The sequence below is a fragment of the Hippoglossus stenolepis genome, chromosome 22 (genome assembly GCF_022539355.2).
Source record: "Hippoglossus stenolepis isolate QCI-W04-F060 chromosome 22, HSTE1.2, whole genome shotgun sequence".
Lineage (NCBI taxonomy): Eukaryota > Metazoa > Chordata > Actinopteri > Pleuronectiformes > Pleuronectidae > Hippoglossus > Hippoglossus stenolepis.
This window is the reverse complement of record NC_061504.1, coordinates 17,436,936-17,460,433: the sequence shown is the minus strand read 5'-3', so window position 1 is coordinate 17,460,433 and position 23,498 is coordinate 17,436,936. Positions and strand designations below refer to the sequence as shown.

The following is a 23,498-nucleotide window of genomic DNA, read 5'->3' as shown; positions in this document are numbered from 1 at the left end:
TTGTGTAAAGAAGATGAAAGTTGGACAGAGCGATCAGATCTCAACGAGAAGACGCACGTTAACACGAGGTGCAGATATAAGGAGGTTGAAATCTGATCTGGAAACAGTCTGGATATGAGACACCTTATGTGTGAATGGAGCCTGATAAATGCGTCGGGACTGTGCACAGCTCTGTTTATTCTCTCCTCCTTCTCCTGCTCGTGCGGTTTAACAGCAGCTTTTATACGACGGCGACCAAAGCAGAGGCTGATTTACTGCGTGTTGTGTCCGTGCAGACCGAATCCAATGTGTTTTTACAGCCGCGTGAAAACAGACTTTATTAGAAAGGAAGTAAAACCGAGAGAGATCGCAGTGACACTACCAGGACACTGATGTTCACCTGAGTGTGTGTGTGTGTGTGTGTCCTCTGGCTTTATGGGGGCGTGGGGGCGTGGGGGGGGCGTATTGTTTTTCTGAAGATCAAGATATTGATCCCACGCTAGAGAGAATTCAATAACTCTGAAGAGCTCATCCAGGATTTGAGTCCAGGACCTTTCACGACCCCGACTGTAGACTAGATGAAAATTTGCCCGCGGGTAATAAACTGGGGTCACATATTACAGCGGACGTTTAACGAGCGAGGACGTGCGTGGACTCGCTGTCTGCAGAGCTCTGGGATCAGGTCGATCCGTCTGCCCAGAGACTCGCTGCTGTGCCGTGTGTGGAGATTAGAGGAGTTTCCTCCAGACGCTGCGTTACCTCCACCAGACAGAGTTTATGGATCCGCTCATTAAGGTCGGCCTCCTGGGTGCAGCCAACATTTTGTCTAATGTAAACTTTTAAGATTCGATTGGACACCAGATAATTTCGGTTTCCTTCACGTCGGCACGGCTGTTAAGCAATTCAACCCTGGTTACCACGGCGACCCTGCGTTTGACCAGCGGACCGTCCTCCAGCCGACAATGAGCTGGTTTCTCCTTTGATCTGTGACATCACCACCTCCTGTCACCATGGTTACGCCTGTCTGTCAACCGGCAGTGTGTGTGTGTGTGTGTGTGTGTGTGTGTAATTAGTGCCGTGGTTCAAAGTGATTAACGGATCCGTCCATCACAGCAACACGGAGACGGCACCATGTTGTCAAACGGTCCCAGAGGCTCCGATACAAACCAGTCTGTGTATTCATGATCATACAGACTGTCACTCACTATACAGGATGTGTAAAGACGATCACTGACTGTATGAAGAGCTTCGACTGTGATAAATATCTGAATTCACCTAAAACAGATCTTTTACCTTCTTTTGATTTCCTCTCTTCTTTGAGTCGATTGTTTTTTCCGCTCGCAGACTCAACGCCATTTTTCTTTGTGGAGATTTGAACCAAAAAAGCTCGACCCGACTCTTTTATTCCTCGACCCGACTCACGTGTTCTCCGTGGACTCGACCTGCGGAGCTCCGGCCTGATTCCGATTCTCTTTTGTCTCCGTGAACAAAGAAATAAATAACTCCCTCCAATTCAATTCCTGTTTCTCTGCGGATCTGAATTTAGGCTGATTGTGTTACGTCCTGTCCTGAATCTCTGTTCAAATCAGCATATGTCACTTCTCTCTCTCTCTCTGACTTCAGATCCGTCTGTACGCCCGGCCGGACGCCATCGCTAGCGGCGCAGGGGACTACGCGCTCCACATCACCAAGAGGCTTCTGGGATTTTACCAGGACTACTTCAAAGTGCAGTACTCGCTGCCCAAGCTAGGTAAGGCTGCTGACGTCGTCCTCTACCTTTGACGCCATTTAGTCGAGCTGTTGTTGTGGAGTGAAAGTTTTGTCGGCTGCGTCCTCGCTCGTCCTGCCCAGTCAAAGGAAGAGAGAGAAAGCTTTGATGTTTGATTTCCTGTCATCCTGGGTTAGACGAAAAAACCGCACCGCTAGCTTTCCTATCCTCCTGCTGATCCACATTAGGAAGAGAAAACAACTTCCCCTTCCTGCGCCGTTTCAGGGACGTGGGCCAACTCTTTGTCCTTCGCACAATTACGCTTGGGTTCATCAATCTGTTCTCATCTCAGGCAGAGAAAACACTGTGTCCTGTTCCTCCGCTCGCCTGTCAGGGGGATGTACAGTGTGATTAGCTCCGGGAATTGAACCTCGGACTCTCACGGCCGCTTGTGTTCAGACATTAAACGCCGCTGCTTCTGAGGGTTTTTGTCCAGAGATGTGATCATACCCAGCAGAGTGAGGTATCAAAGAAAAGCACATGTCCTGAAACTGAACCCCCCCCCCCCCATTGCTTTATCCTGCTCATTTTTATATATTCATTAAGTGGCTGAAGAAAAAAACTCAGCTTTTCTCCATCGCATAATTGAAGTGGCTCCGTCTCCCACTGCGACCCTCAAATAATCAGTGGAGCTAATGGACAGATAATTGAAATAGCTCTTTAGGTTTTATTTTATGTTTCTGAGCCTTTTAAACGTGCTTGTGTCAAAACATTGAAGGAAACTGGTGCAAACAGGAATTTAGTCTAAGTTGCACAAGCTGGAAAATCGAAGAGAAGAGTCGCTGCGAGTTGAGGTGTTGATTGATACGTCCGGGTTTCAGATTTGTTTTAGCAGCTGTTTAGCAACATATTTTTTTTAACGTGTAAACTGGAAAAGCAGCAAGAAGTGAAACTGAAGAAGTTAAAGAAGTTGATGAAACGAGTCGTCTCAGCTGAAGAGAGCGGTGAGAGGAGTTGAGGTGTCGATTGAGGAAATGATGGTCCAGGTTTCTCTCTCTCTCTCTCTCTCTCTCTCTCTCTCTCTCTCTCCCTCTCTCTCTCTCTCTCTCTCTCTCTCTCTCTCTCTCTCTCTCTCTCTCTCTCTCTCTCTCTCTCTCTCTCTCTCTCTCTCTCTCTCTCTCTCTCTCTCTCCCTCTCTCTCTCTCTCTCTCTGTCTCTCTCTCTCTCTCTCTCTCTCTCTGCCAAGACAATACGTTGTTAAATCTAAACTTGAAGCAGGAACTGAAGTTCAAGTGGTGAAGTAAATTGCAGCGGTAGATTCTGGTGAAGTGTTGAAAAGTGTCGTCTCTTTTACTAAACTCAACCAAACCATAACGGTTCCATAAGTTTGTAACCATGACGACCCAGACGTCTGATTTGCCATCGGTCGGACCGGAGGTTTCGATGTTTGGAGTCGTCCAGAGCTGCTGCCTCAGCTGCTTCACAGATACCTTGTGAGCCTGAGACGTGGATGTGTCTCCAGTGTCTCCGGGCAGAGACACCGGCCGTCTGACCGGAGCAGAGGCGTCGCTGTGCGTGGGAGCGCTGGGGCCAGCGAGTTCAGAAGCAAAAACCAATCCCCAAATGTCAGAGTGATCGTCGGCCTCCTGAGTTCTTGAAAAGATCCTGCGGCCAAACGGCGCCGTCAGTTACGATCCTCACGATCTTCACGGTTTTATTCTAAACTACAACAAAGGGACTCGTGAGTGTTTGTAGAGATTTGATCGTTCTTCTCTCCGGTCGACAGATTTCTGCTCCACCGTGTAAAAAGCAGCAGAAACATGCAGCTCCGTGTTTACGCTGCTTCTGTCCTGTTCGAATTAATGAATCGTGTCAGATCAATCGAATTTCATCTCCCTTTCCTGCTTCTTCTTCTTCTGTCTTCATAATTGTTTGTGTTTTACACTTCCGTCCTGTCGCAATCAATTAGCCGTGTCGCCGCGGTGCATTTCCTCCTCCCTCTCCGCGCACACTCTCGCTAATATGATCACTGTGGCTCCATATCGTTCGTGTCAGACACCTCCTTCCTGTCCACACTCATCCATCACATTAGAGATTCACTTTCAGTCAAAGCCTCCTGTTTGTTAGCGTTGACATTTACTTCACCTTCCTGACCTTTACCCCCGTATTAGCTGCGTTAACGGGGCCGCTGAGTTAGAAGTGAGCTCACGTCCTGGGTTCAGAGCAGGCTGCTGAGAGACGGCAGCTGAAAACCTCCCACCTCCAGGACGTCACATTGTGAGGAGCTGGGAGTCGGAGTTGAGTTGTAACAGTGAAGTTACAGCAGCTCCCACAGAGCGCTGGGACAGTTTTAGGAGCCTCTAACCTGAGACGACAGATGGTTTGGTTTCCACTGAACCATCTGGGACGTCCTCGCTGGAAAGTGTTCGGTAAAGGGCAGGTTTTAAAAAGTACTTGGAAGGTAATTGGACGAAGCATCTGTCTGTCAAGGTTCCGCTGCAGCCAGTCGGGAGAGAAGAGGAACATCTCTTCTGTTCAGTGCTGCTCTTCTATTAGGAATGAAATACTGAGTGTGTGAGTGTGTGAGAGTGTGTGTGAGTGTGTGAGAGTGTGTGTGAGTGCGTGAGAGTGTGTGTGAATGTGTGTGAATGTGTGTGAATGGCTATAACATAAAGTGTGTTGTCTGGTTGTCACAACGACGGATCAAATCGACACCATGTTGCTGTAACACAAACCGTATGATCTCACTAAACAGACCCACAGTGTGAAAGTCTCATTCCGTGAAGCTGAGAAGTTTTAATACAACAGCAGAGGTGTAAAAAAAAAAAACACAATAATCACGCTGCAGCAAAACTCTAAACGATTCTCCAGCACGTTTCAATGTAGAAACCCAGCAGGTAGAAATCGCTGCATTCATAACTGACAGATTAGCCACAGGTATAAAACAGAAAGACCTCGTGAGTGTGGCAACTGGAAAATACTTCACAGCGACACAGCCAATTAGAGGCGTGCGATTCCGACGGCTGCATGTTTACAGCTCTCATGGAGAATGATAGGATTATTAGAGTCGTGCATTTCTATCCATCCTCACGTTAGTGCACGAGAACAGAGGAAGTGCAGATCCACGGGGAGACGAGCGGCGGCGGCTGCATGTGAAACCCACGACACCTCCTGGTTCGACTGTTGAGGAGGATTCAAACTGCCGTTACTCGGCCGTGCCCTTCAGCCAACCTGCCACACCTGCTGGACTCGCACCAGACTCCTGATGGATGACGCACCAGAATCCACCCGAGCGCTCTGGCCCGGCTCCAGGCGCCGTCGCCCGCCGCTCGGCCGCGTGCCGCTCGCTGGAGCCGATCCTCAATCCAAATCAACCCATGACCACTTTCCTCAAACTGAGCCAAACGTGGAGACAACACGTGGGCCGGAGCCAAATAATATCTGGTCCTGCTTTATGCCAACATTTGGTGTTTCATACCGAGATGCATATTTTCACCGTTTTTCATCTGCGACAGTGTCTCAGGGAGGGAAGAGCTGATCTGGGTTCTGCTCCTCTGATAAAACCACGACTCCAATCGATGCACAAAAGAATTCACATTGAATAGAAAATATATTGTATGGGAAATAAAAGAACAAAATCAAATCCCCATGAAATAATTTTTTATGAAAAAAGAGATGATTCAAACTCAGGTTCAAGCCTCGAATCAATAATATCAGAGTATTAAAAGCTTCAAAATAAAATCTGAAAATCCTGGGAGTCAGTATACGAAGACAAGTGCAGGTTTTTTTATGGAGGACAAAAAATGATTTATGTCTTTATAAAATAAATTATGTATTTATTTAGTTATTTACATTTCATTTTATTACTTCCACATATCCTATATTTATTTATCCTTTATTTAGTTATTGACATATTTATTTATTCATCCATTTAATTATTGTGATTAATGATTAAAACAGAACTGAAGCTTCAGAATGATTCAGTGAACGTTTCAAAATCTAATTAAAACTCAAATGTGAACTGTGGTTTATACGGAAATATAAAAAACAGCAAAACATCTCATTCTTCCAGGTGTGTGTGTGCGTGTGCGTGTGTGTGTGTGTGTGTGTGTGTGTGTGTGTGTGTGTGTGTGTGTGTGTGTGTGTGTGTGTGTGTGTGTGTGTGTATGTGTGGATGTGTACATGTGTGCGTGGTCCCAGGGCTGCAGGGCTCCATCTGTTGTCATGCAGGGCATCGACTCCCCTGAGAGAGCGAGAGAGAAATGATGAGCTGAGATACAAAGTTAAAGGGACGGAAGGAAAACTGCTTTTTACAGACGAACGAAAAAACTGATTGTAGCGATAAAGAATAAGAGTCGGGGTCATCGGCGGTTTCGACCTGTAGGATGGACGAGACGAGCCCGCGGACGAGACGAGCCCGCGGACGTCCGTCTGTGTGTCCGGCTCTTCTAATCTCCGCCTCCGTCGTCCGGAGCCACGTTAACAGTCGCTGTGGATATTCCCGCTCCCCAGATCATGAACCCTAACGACACCTGGCATCAACAGCCCGTGTTTCTGTGTAAAACACGTTAACACGTAGCGACAGGTTCAAACTGAAATCCTGGTTTTTCCCACAAGAATCTTTTCACAGGAAATAAACCAGCTGGAACGCGTGTTGCCTGCGTGTGGACCGACTGTGATCGGTGCTAAAACACAAACATCCCTCTTCACACGTAATGAACGCCGGCGTGGAACTGCTCACAGACTCTGAAGTGCAGCAGCTGCCGTCTGTTTCCATTTAACTGAGCAGCCTGGTTTGGTTTCATTTTTCAGATTTAAAACATGAAGTGAATGAAAGTAGAATAATCTCCTCCACCGACCACCGTCACTGTGACCTCTGACCTCTGACCTCTGACCACTGTAAAATCTCATCTTTGAGTCCAACTGAATGTTTGCTCCAAAAAAACATCTCTGAGTTTTTCAAACCTGTAAAACAAACACTGTGAAAGAGAAGCAGCAGGTTTCAAGAAGAGAAACTCAAACACAAAATGATATTTGCAGAGATTTAAATTCTATTTTCAAAACATCCTGCACGGCTTCAAACCGCCTGTTTTAATTAGATTTTAACCTTTCCAACCTTTCAAAGGATTTTTTCCCGGTTTCTAAACATAATATTTATCTGGTATATTACTTTCCTCCGAGGTGCATTCCGAGGTGCGGCTGCGTTCTCATTGGACGGTTGAATGTTCATCCCAGCGAACAGAGTTCAACTTCTGTTCTCTCTTCACTCGGCACAGTGAAGAATGTCTTTGTGTGGCCGAGGCCGTTTAGAAGAGTGGGTTTCAGTTGTGCCGATTTCTCAACGTATCTGGAATCTTTAGATCTAGTTTTCGCTTCATGTTGTTGTGTTTCCAGCTTTTCTTGGTCACAGTGTAACTCCCACTCGTCCTCGCAGGAGAAACCGATATAACGGAGAAAATGTCTTTTCCTGTTTGTCGTAAGCGAGCAGACGTTCTCCAGGAGCTGAGAATCAGAAGTGTGTTGAGCAAGAGGAGCTGATTGAAGTGAATAAATCCTCAGAGCAGATCAGGTGATTCCGATTTCCTCCTCTGCTCTTTCTTCTTCCTCGTAAACGAAACCCGGAGATGCTCCAGCTCCTCCTCTCTCCCTATCGGCTCCGACCTGGGACTTGTGTTCAGAGACAGCGGGAGAAGCGCTGACGATGACGGGGCCTCTCCGGGCTTCCGTACGATTCGCTTGACTGTTCCAGTGGAGCAGAAATCTTGCAGCAGCAGAGCGAGCGCGGGGCTCAGGTGATCGACTGTCAGGAGAATTACAGCGAATATCTGAGCGTGTCTGAACGCGTGTGTGAGAACACGCCAAGTGGACTAATGTGTTCTGTTGAGTTCTGGCTCCATCTGGGATCCACAGAGACACACAGACAGCAGCGCCTGAGGTCCAACACACACACACACACACACACACACACACACACACACACACACACACACACACACACACACACACACATCCTCACCACTTGTGCATCTTTTAATCTTTTCTTTTCGTCTTTTCTTTTTTCCGCTCTTTGTCTCTCGCCCTCGCTGTCATGCCGTCGCCTCAGGGTGACACACAACAACAGATGGACTAAACTGAAATGTGCACGCACGCACACACACACACACACACACACACACACACACACACACACACACACACACACACAGAGCTGCAGGCCAGTCAGCTGTCTGACTGCTGCCGCCTCAGTAAATCAGAGCGATGAAGTTGGAGCGCCCGACTCGTTCGCAGCCGTATGAGAGAATTTAACGTTAACGCTCACTGGGAGTGAAGAGGACGATGGTTTCAGACTCAGAGTTTCCTCCCGGAACAGGAAGCGGCAGCTGTGATACGAGGAGCCGAAGCTCAGTTTGATTCGAGTCGAGATCCCAAAGTGTCCGAGGATATCAGATATATCAAACTCAATTCAGGAAACGCTGTGTGTAAAATGAAGCCGCAGACAAATGGTGTTTCCACTTGATGGAACATGCAGGCCGCACTAAATGCCGTGGCATTTGAGGTTTGAATATTTCATTGAGTGTAAGAATCTAATTTGTTTGCGGGAAAAGGCTGATGCACAAAACGCAGGTGGAAGCAGGGGAAATAACAGCTCGTAATTTAAAAAGGGAAATCAGGACGTTGTGACGGTAAATAGACTTCACTCAGAGCTTAATGGGAACTTAAATCGCTTCACGCTACCAGTTGCAGTCGCACATTTACACACACTCATGCAGAGCTTTAAGAAACAAAGAATAAAGTCGTGATATTACCAGAAAGAAGAGATGAGAATGGAAAGAGAGAGAACGTGTGATAGAGATGAAGGGAGCAGCAGTGACACGTGAACTGAGGAGTGATTGTCAGTAATGGTAGAAGACGTGAGGAGACGTATTGTACATGAAGCAGTGGAGTGAAAAATAATCCTGGATTCATGGTTCCATGGTTTTTCTGTTAAAGAACAGATCAAAGTAAAAACATATCCTCCTCGGTGGAGATAACGATGAAGACACAAGACCACCATGTTTGTTCTAGAGGTAAAACAGTTGAAGCTGCTCTAGTCACAGTTCTGGTTCTACAGATGAGCAACCATTATGTCCCTGTGCACCACCACACACACACACACACACAAACAAAATGGAGGCCGCCCTGCTCCTCCCCACTGGCTGCGTCTTGCTATCTGCGGCTTCTAGGAGGATTTGTGGACGTCCGTCTGCAGCAGAGATAATTGTCGTCCTTGAATCTAACGAACGTGTTTCCTGTGTTTACATCACTGAATCACCGGAGACGAGGTTCAGCTCGTATCAGCAGGAAAAACCTCCATTAGACACATTTGTCCTTTACTCCTCAATTACTGATAATCACCGATGGAGCAGTTTTCAATCACCAGCGTTTCTCCGCTGGAAACAAGAGGAATTATCTGAACCCATTAGACGAATTTGTCGTGTTTTAAGAAAATAGTGTTCATCAGAATAGAAATATGTCTTGTTAGGAAGTTAATGGGTTTTGTACAAATGAGTTTCCTATCTGATCCCACTGCTCTTAGTGCGTCACTGTCTGGTTTTACAGATGCTCCCAGTGCTTCCACTCGGCTGCAGACTGAATGAATGAAGATTTTATCACATCTACTCCCGGAGTCTTTTAGCAACAATTCCTTTCCGTGACCCCGTTGCAGAAAGGTAATTCGGAGGCTGGTCTGCGGTTCAGAGGACAGGATGGATGAACGCCGGCTCTCTTTACGACACAGCCTCTGTTTCAAAGCAGTTTGGGAAACAGCCAGAGGTGAGGAATTTATTTCCAGCAGTGAGCAAAGCAGAGCCAAAACCATCCGAGAGAGAAGAGTTTAAAGGGATTATTTCCAAAGAGCTGGAGGACAACAGTCACCGATGAGACTGAGTGTCTCAGATCCCAGGGAGATACTGAGGTGAATTGATTTCACAGAGGAGCAGAGAACGCCTCTTCAGCTGAGGAGACGACGTCAGGTTCAGGGTTAACAAGCTCAGAGCTGCTCTGCGACTGAAACAAAGAACTGTACTGAATGTTTTAGGGATGAGCCTGAATAGCTGTTCTCTGACGACCTGTGGGGGCTTCAGGGCGAGGACGTTGTTTCAAAGCCTCAAAAAACCTCCTGGGCTCGGAGGTCGTTAGTGAAACGTGTAATTCTCTGTTTTGTTTTTGTTGAAATGGAAGTCGATGCAGTAAGAACCACCTAAAATGACAGAAACCATCTTTGACAAACATTTATTTCACGTCTACTGTTATTTCTGAACAAGTAGTTCGACCATGACACGTGTTCAAATTGGAATCTTAAAGTGAAACGTTGCTGAAACCAGGGTCATACGTAATCCAGACGAAATATCTGATTAATTCCAGTTTTGACCTGTACATCGAGACGTCTCCTGATCAGCAAGTCAGCCGATCGATCCTGAGCCATTTGTGTGGGAGCACGGGCAGAAGAGCGCCGCATCATCCATCACTTTTCAGAAAGACGGATAACAGAAAAGAATATTGACGAGCTGAAGGTCTGTCGATACTCGTCAGGGCCGGTTGAACTCACCAGAACCACAGCCGAGCGGCGTTCACTGACTCCTACGTTGTGTTCTTGTGGTTTGTGGTGGACACGCCGTCCTGACTCGTCGACTGATGGCAGACTTTCCTCTATCTTGGTTTAGAGTCAGTGAGGTGAAGCTTCAGGAGGTTTTAAGGTTGAACATGAACAATGTTCACAGATATTTGCATAGTTTGTGAGTCGCTCTGTGGAGATTTGTGATGTTTGGGTCAATGGACTGTTACTGTACTGTACTACAGTATTCAGCCAATGACTGCACTTCTCTAAGGGAAATGATTACTCTGTTTGTTAGTTTGTTTGTTTCCACCATGTTGCTTCTCCTGTGGACATTACTGTGCACATCCCTCCGTTAATGACCGACCCTTGATTACAGTGGTTCTGGTTCACTGGGAAGCTCAAGAATCCGGAACTGAACTGGTTCAACGACGGAAAAAAGATGTATCAGTGTTAAATTAATTCGATTGTATTCTCACAGCGTCAAATCCCTACGCACATTAACTTAAAGCACTTTACTGAGTGAGGTCGAGAGCTCACACTGTTTCAGACGGAAACACAACGGCTCCAACAGCGAGCGAGTACTTAGCAACAGTGAAGAGGAGAAAACATCCTGTCACTTCGATATGAGCACAAAGCCCATTATGCAACACGCGCACACACACACACACACACACACACACACACACACACACACACACACACACACACACACACACACACACACACACACACACACACACACACACACACGCACACACACTTGATGTATCTTTAAAGCACCAATTAGAGACATTTAATCACTGCACTGTCTGGACGAGTTACACGAGTTAAAGTGACTCAGCCTCTGCTCGTTAACGAACCACCGGGAGCTGCAGCCTCAGTTTAGTTTACAACCAGTGATCAATGTAAATGCGTTGAATTTAATTTCAAAAGCTAACTGTGGCCGTTTGAACACTGGAAATTATTCAAGATATGAAAATGTGGAATCAAAGGGGCGACTCAGAAGATAGTGTGATTCGTTTTTATTTTACTTTGAAGACTTCCTGTCGTTATGCTAAGCTACGTTAAAATGTTTCTAGTCAGACTCTTTCATCTAACTTGAGGTACAAGTCCATAACTTCAGGTCTTTAGGACCCAGGGGAACTGTTACAGTGGAAACTACATATGACATAATGAGCTCTGCCTGCTGCGGATGGTAAAAACTTTATGGATGTTTTGACTGCCCCCCGATGGCCAGTGACAGATGAGTCACTGTGTCTGTGAAACACACAAAGAACGATATCAGAGCTCTGCACACGGCTCTATCAAACATCTCAAATCAAACATGACCATCGTTCTCTCACCAGAAATTAACAGTTGACACATTTGTCATCCGCCAAATAATCGAGCGGTTATTTTGTCGCTTCCTGTGATGTGGAAGATCTCTATCGGTGTTTTTCTTCATTTTCACGCGTTTGAAAATAGCTTCCTGGTCCCGAAGCTGTGAATCTCGTGATCTGGAGGAATAACAGAAACATTTATTCTTAGCCTGATGCACCAAGGAGGAACTCAGACGGGTAGATGGAATATTGACGTGAACGGTCACTGTAATATTGAAGCTGTCGTACAAAAGGGCGGAGCTTCTATTGGAAACCGAAATCTAACCATGTGTCCAAACTCCTGTTGTGACGTATGCGTCACTAAGAATTAGCAGAATGTGTGTGTGTTCAGTCGGAGTCTCGCTCTCCCCCTGGATGTTTACATCTCACTTGTTATCAATACGGGCCCTGCGGTTACTTCGGTTGCCATGGTTACAGCTGATCGGAATGTAGCACCTACGCACAGGAAAGACAGTGAGCTACGGTGACCTCTGCCCGACCTTGTGTGCAGCCACTTACTGAATAAGAGAATACAAACTAAGTGAAAGAGGAGAAGGAGCAAGATGGAGACGGTCGAGGCTGAGAAGTGAAAACTTATCCCAGTTACACTTTACGCTTTAGACTTAACACAATAAAACGATTGATGGCATCACGGTTGGATAGTTCTTCATCACATGAGAATACTTGTCTTAGCGTCAATATTTGACAAACATTTATTTAGCGAGTACTTTCTTCTGTTTGGTCCATGTCCCATTTGTTAACATGGATGAGACAGCGTTTATGACCTATGCTGCAGCCAGCCACTAGGGGGTGATCTTGGGCAGCCGTCTTTGTCGGACGCTTCTCGAAGTTCAGCTTCGGGTTAAACGTAAAAACATCCGTTCGTGTTTCACGGTTTCTGATTTCAGAATGTTGACGGTAACGATCATCCATCATCAGTGGTGTCACCGTGACAACGCTGGTGATGGATGACAGTAGCCCCCTCTCCTGCACCTCCTTCTTGATCTCCTCTCTGAGCTGATTGGCCGACTCGATGCTGGATGGGCTGAGTTTCCCTCTGTGATGAACCAGTGGTGAATTGAATAAAAAGAGAAAAACCCTCGTATATTAAAGTAAGTGTCATTAATGGTGTGTGTTAGCCTGAGACGTCAGAAAACTTATAATACATGTCTCGATTTAATCCTTAACGCAACAATGATTTTGAAAATTACCACCGACGAACATTAGAAGAAGTGAAATTAGCTGAAGTTGTCAGAAGAAAAGTGTGAAATGCTTCTGGAGGGAATTTGGTTTTTCTCCAGGGACGACAGAGGACAAGTGAAACTCTCTCTCTCTCTTTTCTTTTCTCTCTGTGCAGCTGAGTGTAACTCGTCCGGACAGCCGGAGCAGTGATTAAATGTCTCTAATTGGTGTTTTTAAAGACACAGAGACAGCGGCGGGGGGGGGGGTGAAGCAGCTATTTTAGACACACACACACAGAGAGACGGGCCGTGCACTGTTTAATATGTGTCTCTGTCAAAGTCAAAGAACTTCAGCTGAACGACCATAATAAATAAAAGAGGACGGTTCAGGAGCTGCGATGTGGAAACAGATCAAACTGTTGTTCTGTAGGTATCAGACCTGGTTCACCTGAGGAGACGCCGATCGACTGAAGTATCGACCGATGATCGGTGAGGATCCTCGTGTCTCGGTGCTAATGAGGCTTCATCGGGTTTAGAAGCAAACTGTCCGAGCTCGGCCGTGAGGTGTGAGGAAACAGGCTCTGCACCTTCTACCTGGTTTAAACCTCGAGTAGCGACCTGACTCAGAGTAACTGGTCTGTTGTTTAAGGTCTGTTGTTTATTTCGCTCAGCTCACTGTGACTGTAGTTTGAGCCTCAGGGTTTATTTCATATTTAAATAAGCTGTAGTCACGTCACGTAAGAGCTTCACGTTACCTGCCGTCCTCTAAAAGCTCAAAACAACAATATCATGTTTGTTATTGCCCTCGTACTAAAAGTCTAAAAGTTTCACAGAGGTCCGACCATGAAAATCAAGATGGAGGACATGACAGCTCCAAACAGGGAAAACAAATCTATTCAATATCTTTAGAAAGAAGCGACTGAAGTGATTCAGTCGCAAAGTCCTGAAACAAACAGTCTCACTGATGGAAGCATCAGAGCATCGGGGAAATAAGATGAAAGCAGCGAATGATGGAAAGAGGCGACTGACGCCATCTTCAAAACAGCTCAGAACAAAACTGGGAAGAAACATCGCAAATCACTTTGTGGATCGTGTTTGTTTTGGAGAAACACTTCTCGCATCATAAATGTATTGAGGTGTTTCTAGTTTTCCTCTCATCGCTGGTTTGGGTCGTTTTTATGGGAATTGTTTGACTCACCAGTTTATTATTGTCACAGTTAATAACCACAACGTGAATAAAGCTCTGTGAAGACAACACACTGCTCCCTGCTGATTGGTCGAGAGGTGTGTCACACTGGACCCTGTCAGTCAGGTAGGGGGTTGGCTGTGTGTGTGTGTGTGTGTGTGTGTGTGTGTGTGTGTGTGTGTGTGTGTGTGTGTGAGTTCGTTCAGGTGTGTGTTTTTCCCATGTGTGTGTGTTGGTTGGTTGCCAGCTTGTTGACTCACACTCTCCCTGGCATCAGAACCAAGGTCAACACACACTCTCACACACATTCACACACACACACACACACACACACACACACACACACACACACACACACACCTTTCTCACTCTGCAGTGTTTCACCTCTATCATTTTCTGAACACACCCCCTCTCTGTCTGTATATAGAACAGAACAGCAACACACACACACACACACACACACACACACACACACACACACACACACACACACACACACACACACACAGTAGAGGTTCACTGGCCCCTCACTGACTTGATGACCCAACATCTGTTACCATGGTAACGTCTCTCCCACTCTCGCTCCATCTCTGCATCCTCCTCCCTGTGAAATTCAAATTCACTCCGATCAGCAGACGGAGGAGAAACCAGCCGCGTGTTTCCACAGCAGCACCCCCTCCCACACACACACACAGACACACACACACACACACACACACACACACACACACACACACACACACACACACACACACACACACACACACACACACACACACACACACACGCGACAGTGACTGAAGGTAAACTTCTACAAATTGTGACGACATCACCCAATTTTAAGTTTACAGGAAGTGGCTGCAGATGTTGAGCATCTTTTCTATTTATTAATATTATTATTATATATTTATATGTATTTATGAATGGCAGTATATTTGAGTACATCCACGTGGCGTTCAGGTGTTTACTCTGAAGACGTGTAAACATGGCCGCTGCTGGCCTGAGGTCAGTGTGAAGTTTAATCTTCGACCGTGTGAAACCGTTTCTAACAAGATAAAGATGATGAATCAAATAAAAATAACAATATGGAGAAAAACAAGTTACCGTTAATTACCTGCCTCTGTAACACATGAATATAATTATATAATAAAACAAGATCCCCTGTTTTCCATTAGATACTGTTTTTCTCATTAAAACACAATATGTAGAAAGATATTACACCAATTAAACATATTATATCTACTGCATATGAAATACTTGATATATTCATTTAATTTGCCACAAGTCATTAAAATTCTTAAGAACAAGCTGCTTTATGTATAATATAAATTTAAAAAAGACTAGTTACCCATGTTATGTATAGAGCAGGAATATGAACACGTGCACGAAGGGAATTCTTCTGCTTGGTTAAGAGAAACTTATAAAGTTATATTTCAGACAGAAACTTCACGCTGACAGTTTTCACTGTTCTGCTCTGAGCTCTGACCTCAGATCTGTGCAGCACCTCCGGGTTTGAGCCTGAGAGTCGACCACGAGCCAAACTTCACCCCCCCGACGTCCACTCACAGGCTAATAAGGCAAGAGAGAGTTCAGCTCAACTGGAGACTGAGGCTTCTCCCTGCAACACATATATATATATTTAATAGCGTGTGTATGTGAGGTGTCGGTGCTCAGCTGTCACTTACTGCTCTTCTCCTCGTATATGATTTATTTTTTTAACCCCACATCCACATCCACCTGTGGGCTCGGAGTCAGTGGAGCTATTATCGCCGTCACTCCGGCTCCTCGCTGCGTCTCCTCGCCGGCGGTGACGAGGCCGGAGCCGAGGAGCCGAGGAGCCGAGGAGCCGAACATCGATGCTGTGCATGTTCTACATTCACCAAACAATCCATTCCACTGAAGTTATGGAGTGAGGATCTCCTGAGGCCGACTGAGGCTGTCAGAGCGGAGCATTCACACCCTGTCATCTCCGGGTGTCCACATAGTTTCGGCCCTGACACGCAGACGTCATTAGATAAAGGAAGCGATGGGGGGGGGGGTCCAGTGGATATAAGAGGAGTGAATTGCAGAGTAAAGTAAATGCTGATGCAGTTAATGAACGTCTGAGCCGCTTCGATCGCAGCTGGAACAACAGAGAAAAACCACCTGAAACTGTGATGACGCTGCGTTTCCACCTAATCCAGAGGATCTGACCTCAGTGGAGGTTCAAACCTTCTCAGCCTGAACAGCGAGAACTTTGATTTTATTTCATCGATTACAAACTGTAAAACTGACTTTGTTGATTATAGTTATGTTATATTAGTAGTTCACAGGATCATGAAATGGAAAAGTCAAAGTCAAATATTTGAGACCAGAACCTTTTTATTGCTGTGTTGTGCATTAACTCAGCTTCAGTTTCTCATTCTCTAGTTTCCATTACACATATTTACTTTAGGTGATATCGCACACGTGAACCAGGAATCGAGATGAATCTGAAAGGTTATGAGATTCTAACTGAAGAAGAAACAGAAGATGTTATTCTCTCTCATCTCTCCAGGTCTCAACTTAAAGAGGATTATTACTGTTGAACCTATCGAGGGTGTAAAAAGCTCAGTCGTGTCTCAAGCCTCTTGTTTTGTCTCTTAATTCCAAACTCGTTAGATAAGCGTGACAGTGAAATGATCCTCGTTCAGTCCGGAGGTGATAAGGTCCGTCTGACCCTGTATCTCCAGCTCTGGCTGTCAGAGCGCCGCGCACACGCGTGTCCGTGACTGACATGTCAGCACAGACTGATGACCCTCATCCGTCAGACTCTCGGCTCAGAGTCTGTTCGTCGACGCCGTCCTCCACGGCTGAAACGGACAAATTAGGACACGTGTCAACGGCTAATTCAGGGACGTGTCAGAGGCGTTGTAGTTTACCGTGGCGGCGGCGACGAGGTCGTGGAGACGTGTCCTGGTTGAGGAAACGAGCGAGGCCAGAGAGAATTATTAAATGTGTTAGAACCGAATGACACGAGGAAGACGACAAAGAAGAGGTTGGAGGTTTGGGATCAGAAAGTTGTTGGTTCAAATTCCCGTCGATACCTGAACCTCCCGCATCAGACAACAGGGACTTCTCTATTTCCCTGGCTCAGTGTGGAGCCATCTGTACCTCTCTCTCTCTCTCTCTCTCTCTCTCTCTCTCTCTCTTTGCTTTAATATCTGCTCAGAAAAACCCACACTCACCCCCCGTGGACTCGTCCTCGTGGGACTAGTTCATTGTTCTGTCTGTGCAGAAAGTGACTGTAGCTCCGCTGACTGAGAGCGTCTGTAATGAAACAGTCACACTGGTTCCTCCGAGTGGAGCTCAGCTCTACATAGAAGAGTCTTTACTCAGTACCAACTTCTTATTCATGTAAAACCGACTGACCAACTAACCAACCTACTGACCAACTAACCAACCTACTGACCAACTAACCAACCAACTGACGCACCAACCAGCCAACCGACTGAACAACCGAATGACTGACCAGTCAGCTCTTCAAGCAGGCGGGCCAACAACCAACCAACCAACCAACCAACCAACCAACTGACCAAATGATTGATGGCCTTGATGGTCTCGATGGTCTCGATGGTCGATGATCTCGATGGTCTCGATGGTCTCGATGGTCTCGATGTCTCGCTGGTCTCGCTGGTCTCGATGGTCTCGATGGTCTCGATGGTCTCGATGGTCTCGATGGTCTCGATGGTTTCGATGGTCTCGATGGCATCGATGGTCTCGATGGTCTCGCGTGGGTCTCGGTGGTCTCGCTGGTCTCGAGGGCTGTGGGTCTCGCTGGTCTCCATGGTCTCCATGGTCTTGATTGTCTCCATGGTCTCGATGGTCTCCATGGTCTCCATGGTCTCGATGGTCTTGATGTTCTCGATGGTCTCGATGGTCTCCATGTTCTCCATGGTCTCGATGGCCTCGATGCTCTCGATGGTCTCCATGGTCTCGATGGTCTCGTGCTCGATGAAGTCGATGCAGCAGCTTCTGAAACGATTGAATCCATGTTTCTGTCTCTTTTCATAGATCATCAGATTTATCTCGTTTCTTCCCTTTCATCAGTCGCTGAGATTCGACTTCGTTTGGTCACAAACCACTTGTTCAGATTCTCAGGCTTTTTATTTACCTTCAGGAAACAGAGGAGTTTCTGATGATTTCCTGAAATAACTCTGCTGTGAATAGTAATGAGCAGTGTTTGGTGTTTCCTGCGTCTCCAGGGTTTCTGTGGTTAACCTCAGTTAGCGTGTGCAGACGTGGTTCAGCCCGGAGCTGCGTGCACACACTGGACTCTGAACAGTGACGTGCTCGTAATGAGCCTGATCATTAGCCTGAAGGCTCCTGGACAAAAGGAGGATTAACTTGACAAGAGGATTAAATCACAGTTAATCTCATAATTGTGCAGCAGTGATGACATCTCCTCGTAGTCCGACTCTCGGGGCTTAACGCTGAGCTCAGGTACTTGATTAGAAAAGAAGACAAGTGGTTGTACAGTGAGAATCTTCTACTGACACTTATTCCTTCTTATTACGAATAGTTTACAGTTTTACAGCTCAGCCTTCGTTGTGGCAGCACTTGTGAATACAGTGGCTTGATTGGGAGTTCTGCATTGAGTTTTGAATATATATATATAAAGCTATGATAACGAAACATTGCTATATAATTAACTATATGATATTTGATGTAAGGATTTGATCTTATAGAACAGCAGTGATGAGGTTTTTTTTGTCTAACATGGATTTTTTAACCTTTTTGTGAATAATAGTGATCATAACCTTTTATAGTTCAGCTTTTATGTTCTTGGGGTAAAGTGGCAGATTTCCTGTTGAAGTTCTGAATTATATTTCCTAGGATTGAAATGAATCATCCTTTAAAGTCCTGTAATGTTTAATAAGCTCCAGAGTTAAAACAGGAGGTTTTATTAATAGAAGTTCTGCATCAGATATTTGATCAGAAGATTTTTCAGAGTTAACGAAAACAGCGTTAATGTGATGACCTGTTTTTATGAGTTTCCTGGACTCGGGGTTTAAAACAGCAGCTTTTCAGTGGAGGTTTTGAATTAAGGTCATTGATTCACAATCTAAGATTCAAATGAGCAAGTTAATTTGGTGCTGAGGATATTTACTGAGTTTACATCCACGTTGTAAACTCCTACACACAGAACTCACCTCCTCAGAGTATCAGAACCAAACTAACGAGCTCAGTGGAGACGTTCAGATCAAATTAAGAAGAGCTGAGAATTCAAAATGACTCAGTGGAAACAGCAGCTGGAGTTTTACCTGTTTCTTATCTCTTAAATCAACCTGAGCTGGAACACGCATATTATTATCATTCTTTTACATAAGCTCTTTTTATGTCGTCTCCCTAAACGTCTTTTCCTCAAATCTTTCTGGGGTCAGATCCCGATTCTGGATCCAGAGCAGCAGCCGAAGGATGAACGCGTCCGTACGTTTCTCTGAGTCGAGAGGGGAAAGACGACAGAGTTAATAAAAAAGAATCACACACAAATTACATTTTTTAAAAAAAAGTTTAATTACTAGATTAACTTTTCCTTTGTGTGTGTGTGTGTCTCAGTGTGTGTGTGTGTGTGTGTGTGTGTCTCAGTGTGTGTGTGTGTGTAATCCCATGAACCGGGCTAATTAATCTTCTGTATTAGCTCTTTCTGTCTCTGTGCAGTGATTTTGTTTGAAGTGGATCATTTATTACTACAGGGGCTGTTTGCATCGACTTCATTAGAATGTAAGGAGCCGTACATCATTTTATTATTCTATCCATTTCTGTCCTTCTCCGTCCGTCCATCCGTCCATCCGTCCATCCGTCCGTCTGTCCATCCATCTCAATGTGATCATCATCTAACTCTGAACCTCTTTACTCAATCTGCAGGTATATGCAGATATTTTTAAACGTGGGTAAACCTGCAAAAAAGAAAAGACGATGACTAATTTCCCCTCAGTCGGTATCGGAGTGTCACTTCCTGTTTATTCATGATGTCACGTCGGACGTGACGGGCGTGAGGAGCGCGCCGGGCTCAGGGAAGCTCTCACCTTTCTTATTTTATTTAGGATTTCACGTGTGTCTCCACGGCCTCAGTGATAAATAATACATTCTGCGTTAACACCTACTTACTATGTAAACTCTTCTTCAGCCACAGTGACTTAATGTTCACCCGGGGGGGAAGCTGCTCGCTGCAGACGCACAGATTTATTTCACTTTTTGATGAAGGGAGACGCTTCTTATTTATTTTGCTTATTTATTTTCGCTTTGCTTCTTCTTATCTAATAAAAGCCACAGAAGTAATTTCTCTATAACAGAACAAAACAAGTGACTGATTATATTCATTTGAATTGAACCCTCTGTGTTTCCTGTAATCTGCTCTGGGACCTCGGAGGAGAATAAAGACCAAACACAAACAATCAAATGCATCATAATTCTAATATGAACACGAGTTTTACCCTTTAACTCAATCCACAGAGTTATCAAACCTCTTTTCGCCACTTTGGATGTTTCTGGAATAAATATATTCAACGTTCGGGACTCAGTCGCACAATAGAGCCGCTTGATAAAGACAAACTAACTGTTGTTCGTGAAATATGTATTTATTAGTAGGATGAGCCTCCAACAAATACACACACAGAAGTATCTCAGCTCCCATGATGCAAATATATTCAGTCAATTTAAAACATAACAAGCTTGTATCTGCATATTACAAAATGAGTTATGTCCTGAAGAGAAAAGATTGAAATCTATAGAACACGTTCACCCAAAAGTTGTTCAGGGTCTCGTCTGACAGGAGGAATCAGAAAGTCACAATCAGGAGAAACTGAACTAAAGCTTCAGAAACAGTTTGGAGCCAAAGACTCAAGCTGCTGCGGTGATTTGATCCGTAAATGTTTGACACAAGTAGAATCACAAGACGTTGATCTTTAAAACACAGAATTCATGAAGGTTGAACGAAGACTGAGTCCGACGTGCGTGAGGAGACCAGATGTTTGGTTCCTCCACCAAGGCCTCAGCTTATAAAGTGAGGAGGTTACAAGGCCTCGTGGTCCAGCAGCATCTCTTCATCTTGTTTCACCGCCTCCTGCTCAAGGTCTTTTAATCGGAATTTCTTTAAATTAATTGAAGAAAAAACCTTGATTCTGCCTTTTTACGAGCTCATGAATATGAAAAGAAGTGTTTTTCATGGCTGAGGCTCAGGAAGTTAATGAACTGACCCACAGCTCAGCTCGGATCCTGACGGGTAAACAACTCATCAGTCGAAGGAGCGGAGACATTTAACCTGATGGACTTTGTTTTTCCTCTTTTGGTTCTGGACTCAGTTCGGCGGCAGGTTCGTTCACCCGAGTGTTCGATGCCGTCACACTGCAGCCTTCATCACCGGACCCGGCCTGGTTTCTGATTCCTGCTTTGGTTCTGCTCCCCTTCTCCCCGGTCGTTATGCGAGGACGTGACAGAAATGTGGACCTGGTGGAGGTCGGCGAGGAGTCAAGTCACCTTCATGGCCCAAAATGACAAAGTTGGACAATTCATAACTCAGCAGAAACTGCTTCCTGACTCATGTGAAACAACAGACGTGTTAGGATCCTCACATGATGTTGCACCACGAGGCTCCAGCGGCTGAATGTCTGCTGGTGGTGCTGCTGCAGGAGGAATCTGGGACGTGGCCTCAGGAGAACAGTTCTCTGCAGAACTAACCAGCGAGCAGCAGCAGCTTCCCCTCCACATCCCGACTCTCCGTCTCAGTGTGAACCCGTTTGTTCTGCTTCAAAAAGACCAGTGACCCCGACTGGCTGTGGCACTCGCTCCCCTGCATGTGCAGTGTTGGTGTAATTACAGAGCGATTACCGGAGGCACTCTCCATCTCATTAGAGCTCATCAGAGAGGCTCCACAGCTCATTCCCACCTATTAAAGGGCAAACTTCAGTGTAAATCATAAATCATTATCATTTTCACAGCTCCGAGTCAGAGGTCTGTAAATATATCATCTCTGTGAGGCCCTGAGAGCCTCCGCACATCGGTTGGTGCCGCCTGTGATGAGGAGGTCACAGATACATCAGCTCCGTCGTTCCAGAGTTCAGGTCGACTGACGCCAGGTCGACTGACGCCTGGTGGACTGAAGATGGGTCAACTGACGCTTGGTCGACTGACGCCAGGTCGACTGACGCCTGGTGGACTGAAGATGGGTCAACTGACTGGGTCGACTGACGCTGGGTCGACTGGCGCCAGGTCGACTGACGCTGGGTCGACTGACGCCGGGTCGACTGACGCCCGGTGGACTGAAGATGGGTCAACTGACGCTTGGTCGACTGACGCCTGGTCGACTGACGCTGGGTCGACTGACGCCGGGTCGACTGACGCTGGGTCGACTGACGCTGGGTCGACTGGCGCTGGGTCGACTGGCGCTGGGTCGACTGACGCTGGTCGACTGGCGCTGGGTCGACTGGCGCTGGGTCGACGCTTGGTCGACTGACGCTGGGTCGACTGACGCTTGGTCGACTGACGCTGGGTCGACTGACGCCGGGTCGACTGACGCTGGGTCGACTGACGCTGGTTCGGCCGAAACACAAGCAGTTGGTGAAGCAGAGAGCGTGACGGGGGAAGTAAGGAGAAACAGATGGCGGCAGCGAAGGAGTGATTTCATGTGACAAAATGTAAAGAGAAGCGAGCAGAAGGAGAAGAGATGAAGAGGGAAGGGAGGACGGAGAGAACGAAGGGATAAACAGATGGAGAAATAAGAGTGAGAACGGAGAGAAAGGCAGAATAAAGACGTTACATAAATACTCCGTCTGCTGGTTAATGAGATTCGCTCTGCGGCGAGAGAGAGACGTTATCATCCGTCTCTAACGTCCTCGTTGTTCTGCGACGCTCTGTCAGAGATCTGAGCGGTGACTGTGGCGCAGCGTTCAAACGCCGCTCGCTGCCGTTTCTCATGTGAACACGACGACTGAAAAGGAGCCGCCGCCGTCACCTGACATCCCTCCGCCGCCTCCTCACTCGGCGCCGCCATGGCAACCACGCAGGACGGGATAATGGTGTCAGAGTTTTGCTGTTAAGTGGGAGCAGTAACTTGTTTGACAGGCGTCCACCAGTGCTAATGAGCAGCATCAGCTCCTTGGTTAAGTGTCTGAGGCCCAGGCAGCGTTTATTAATATCAATTCAGTTTTATAAAGTTTTTAATGATAATACTTAAATCGCTGCCTTGGGTGTCCTCACTTCACCTCCCGCCGCCGACATCTTCGTATTGAATTACTTTATAAAGAGTGAAACGTGATTAAAAAGAAAGATGGTTGACACGTTCACAGACACTGGGTTGAGGGGTTGTCGGTTTAAATCCTCGTGTTTTTATGCACATTTTCAATTTGCACATGAAAAAATGAGTAGAAGCTGGAAATTTTTATTAAAAAATAGTTTATATCTGATTTAGTGAATAAACAGTTTGTGGTGAATCATGTTTAAAAACATCAATACAAAGCTAAACTTTTACATA

At 46.0% G+C, this 23,498-nt stretch overlaps 1 protein-coding gene across 1 annotated transcript in view; it reads left to right on the top strand.

Moving 5' to 3' along the window:
* LOC118101836 (thyrotropin-releasing hormone-degrading ectoenzyme) overlaps positions 1-23,498 on the top strand; it is a 109,238-nt gene that overhangs the window by 28,002 nt on the left and 57,738 nt on the right. Inside the window, exon 4 of the mRNA XM_035147858.2 lies at positions 1,603-1,729. Within this exon, the coding sequence (XP_035003749.2) occupies positions 1,603-1,729 (127 nt within the window). The remainder of the gene's footprint in view (positions 1-1,602; positions 1,730-23,498) is intronic.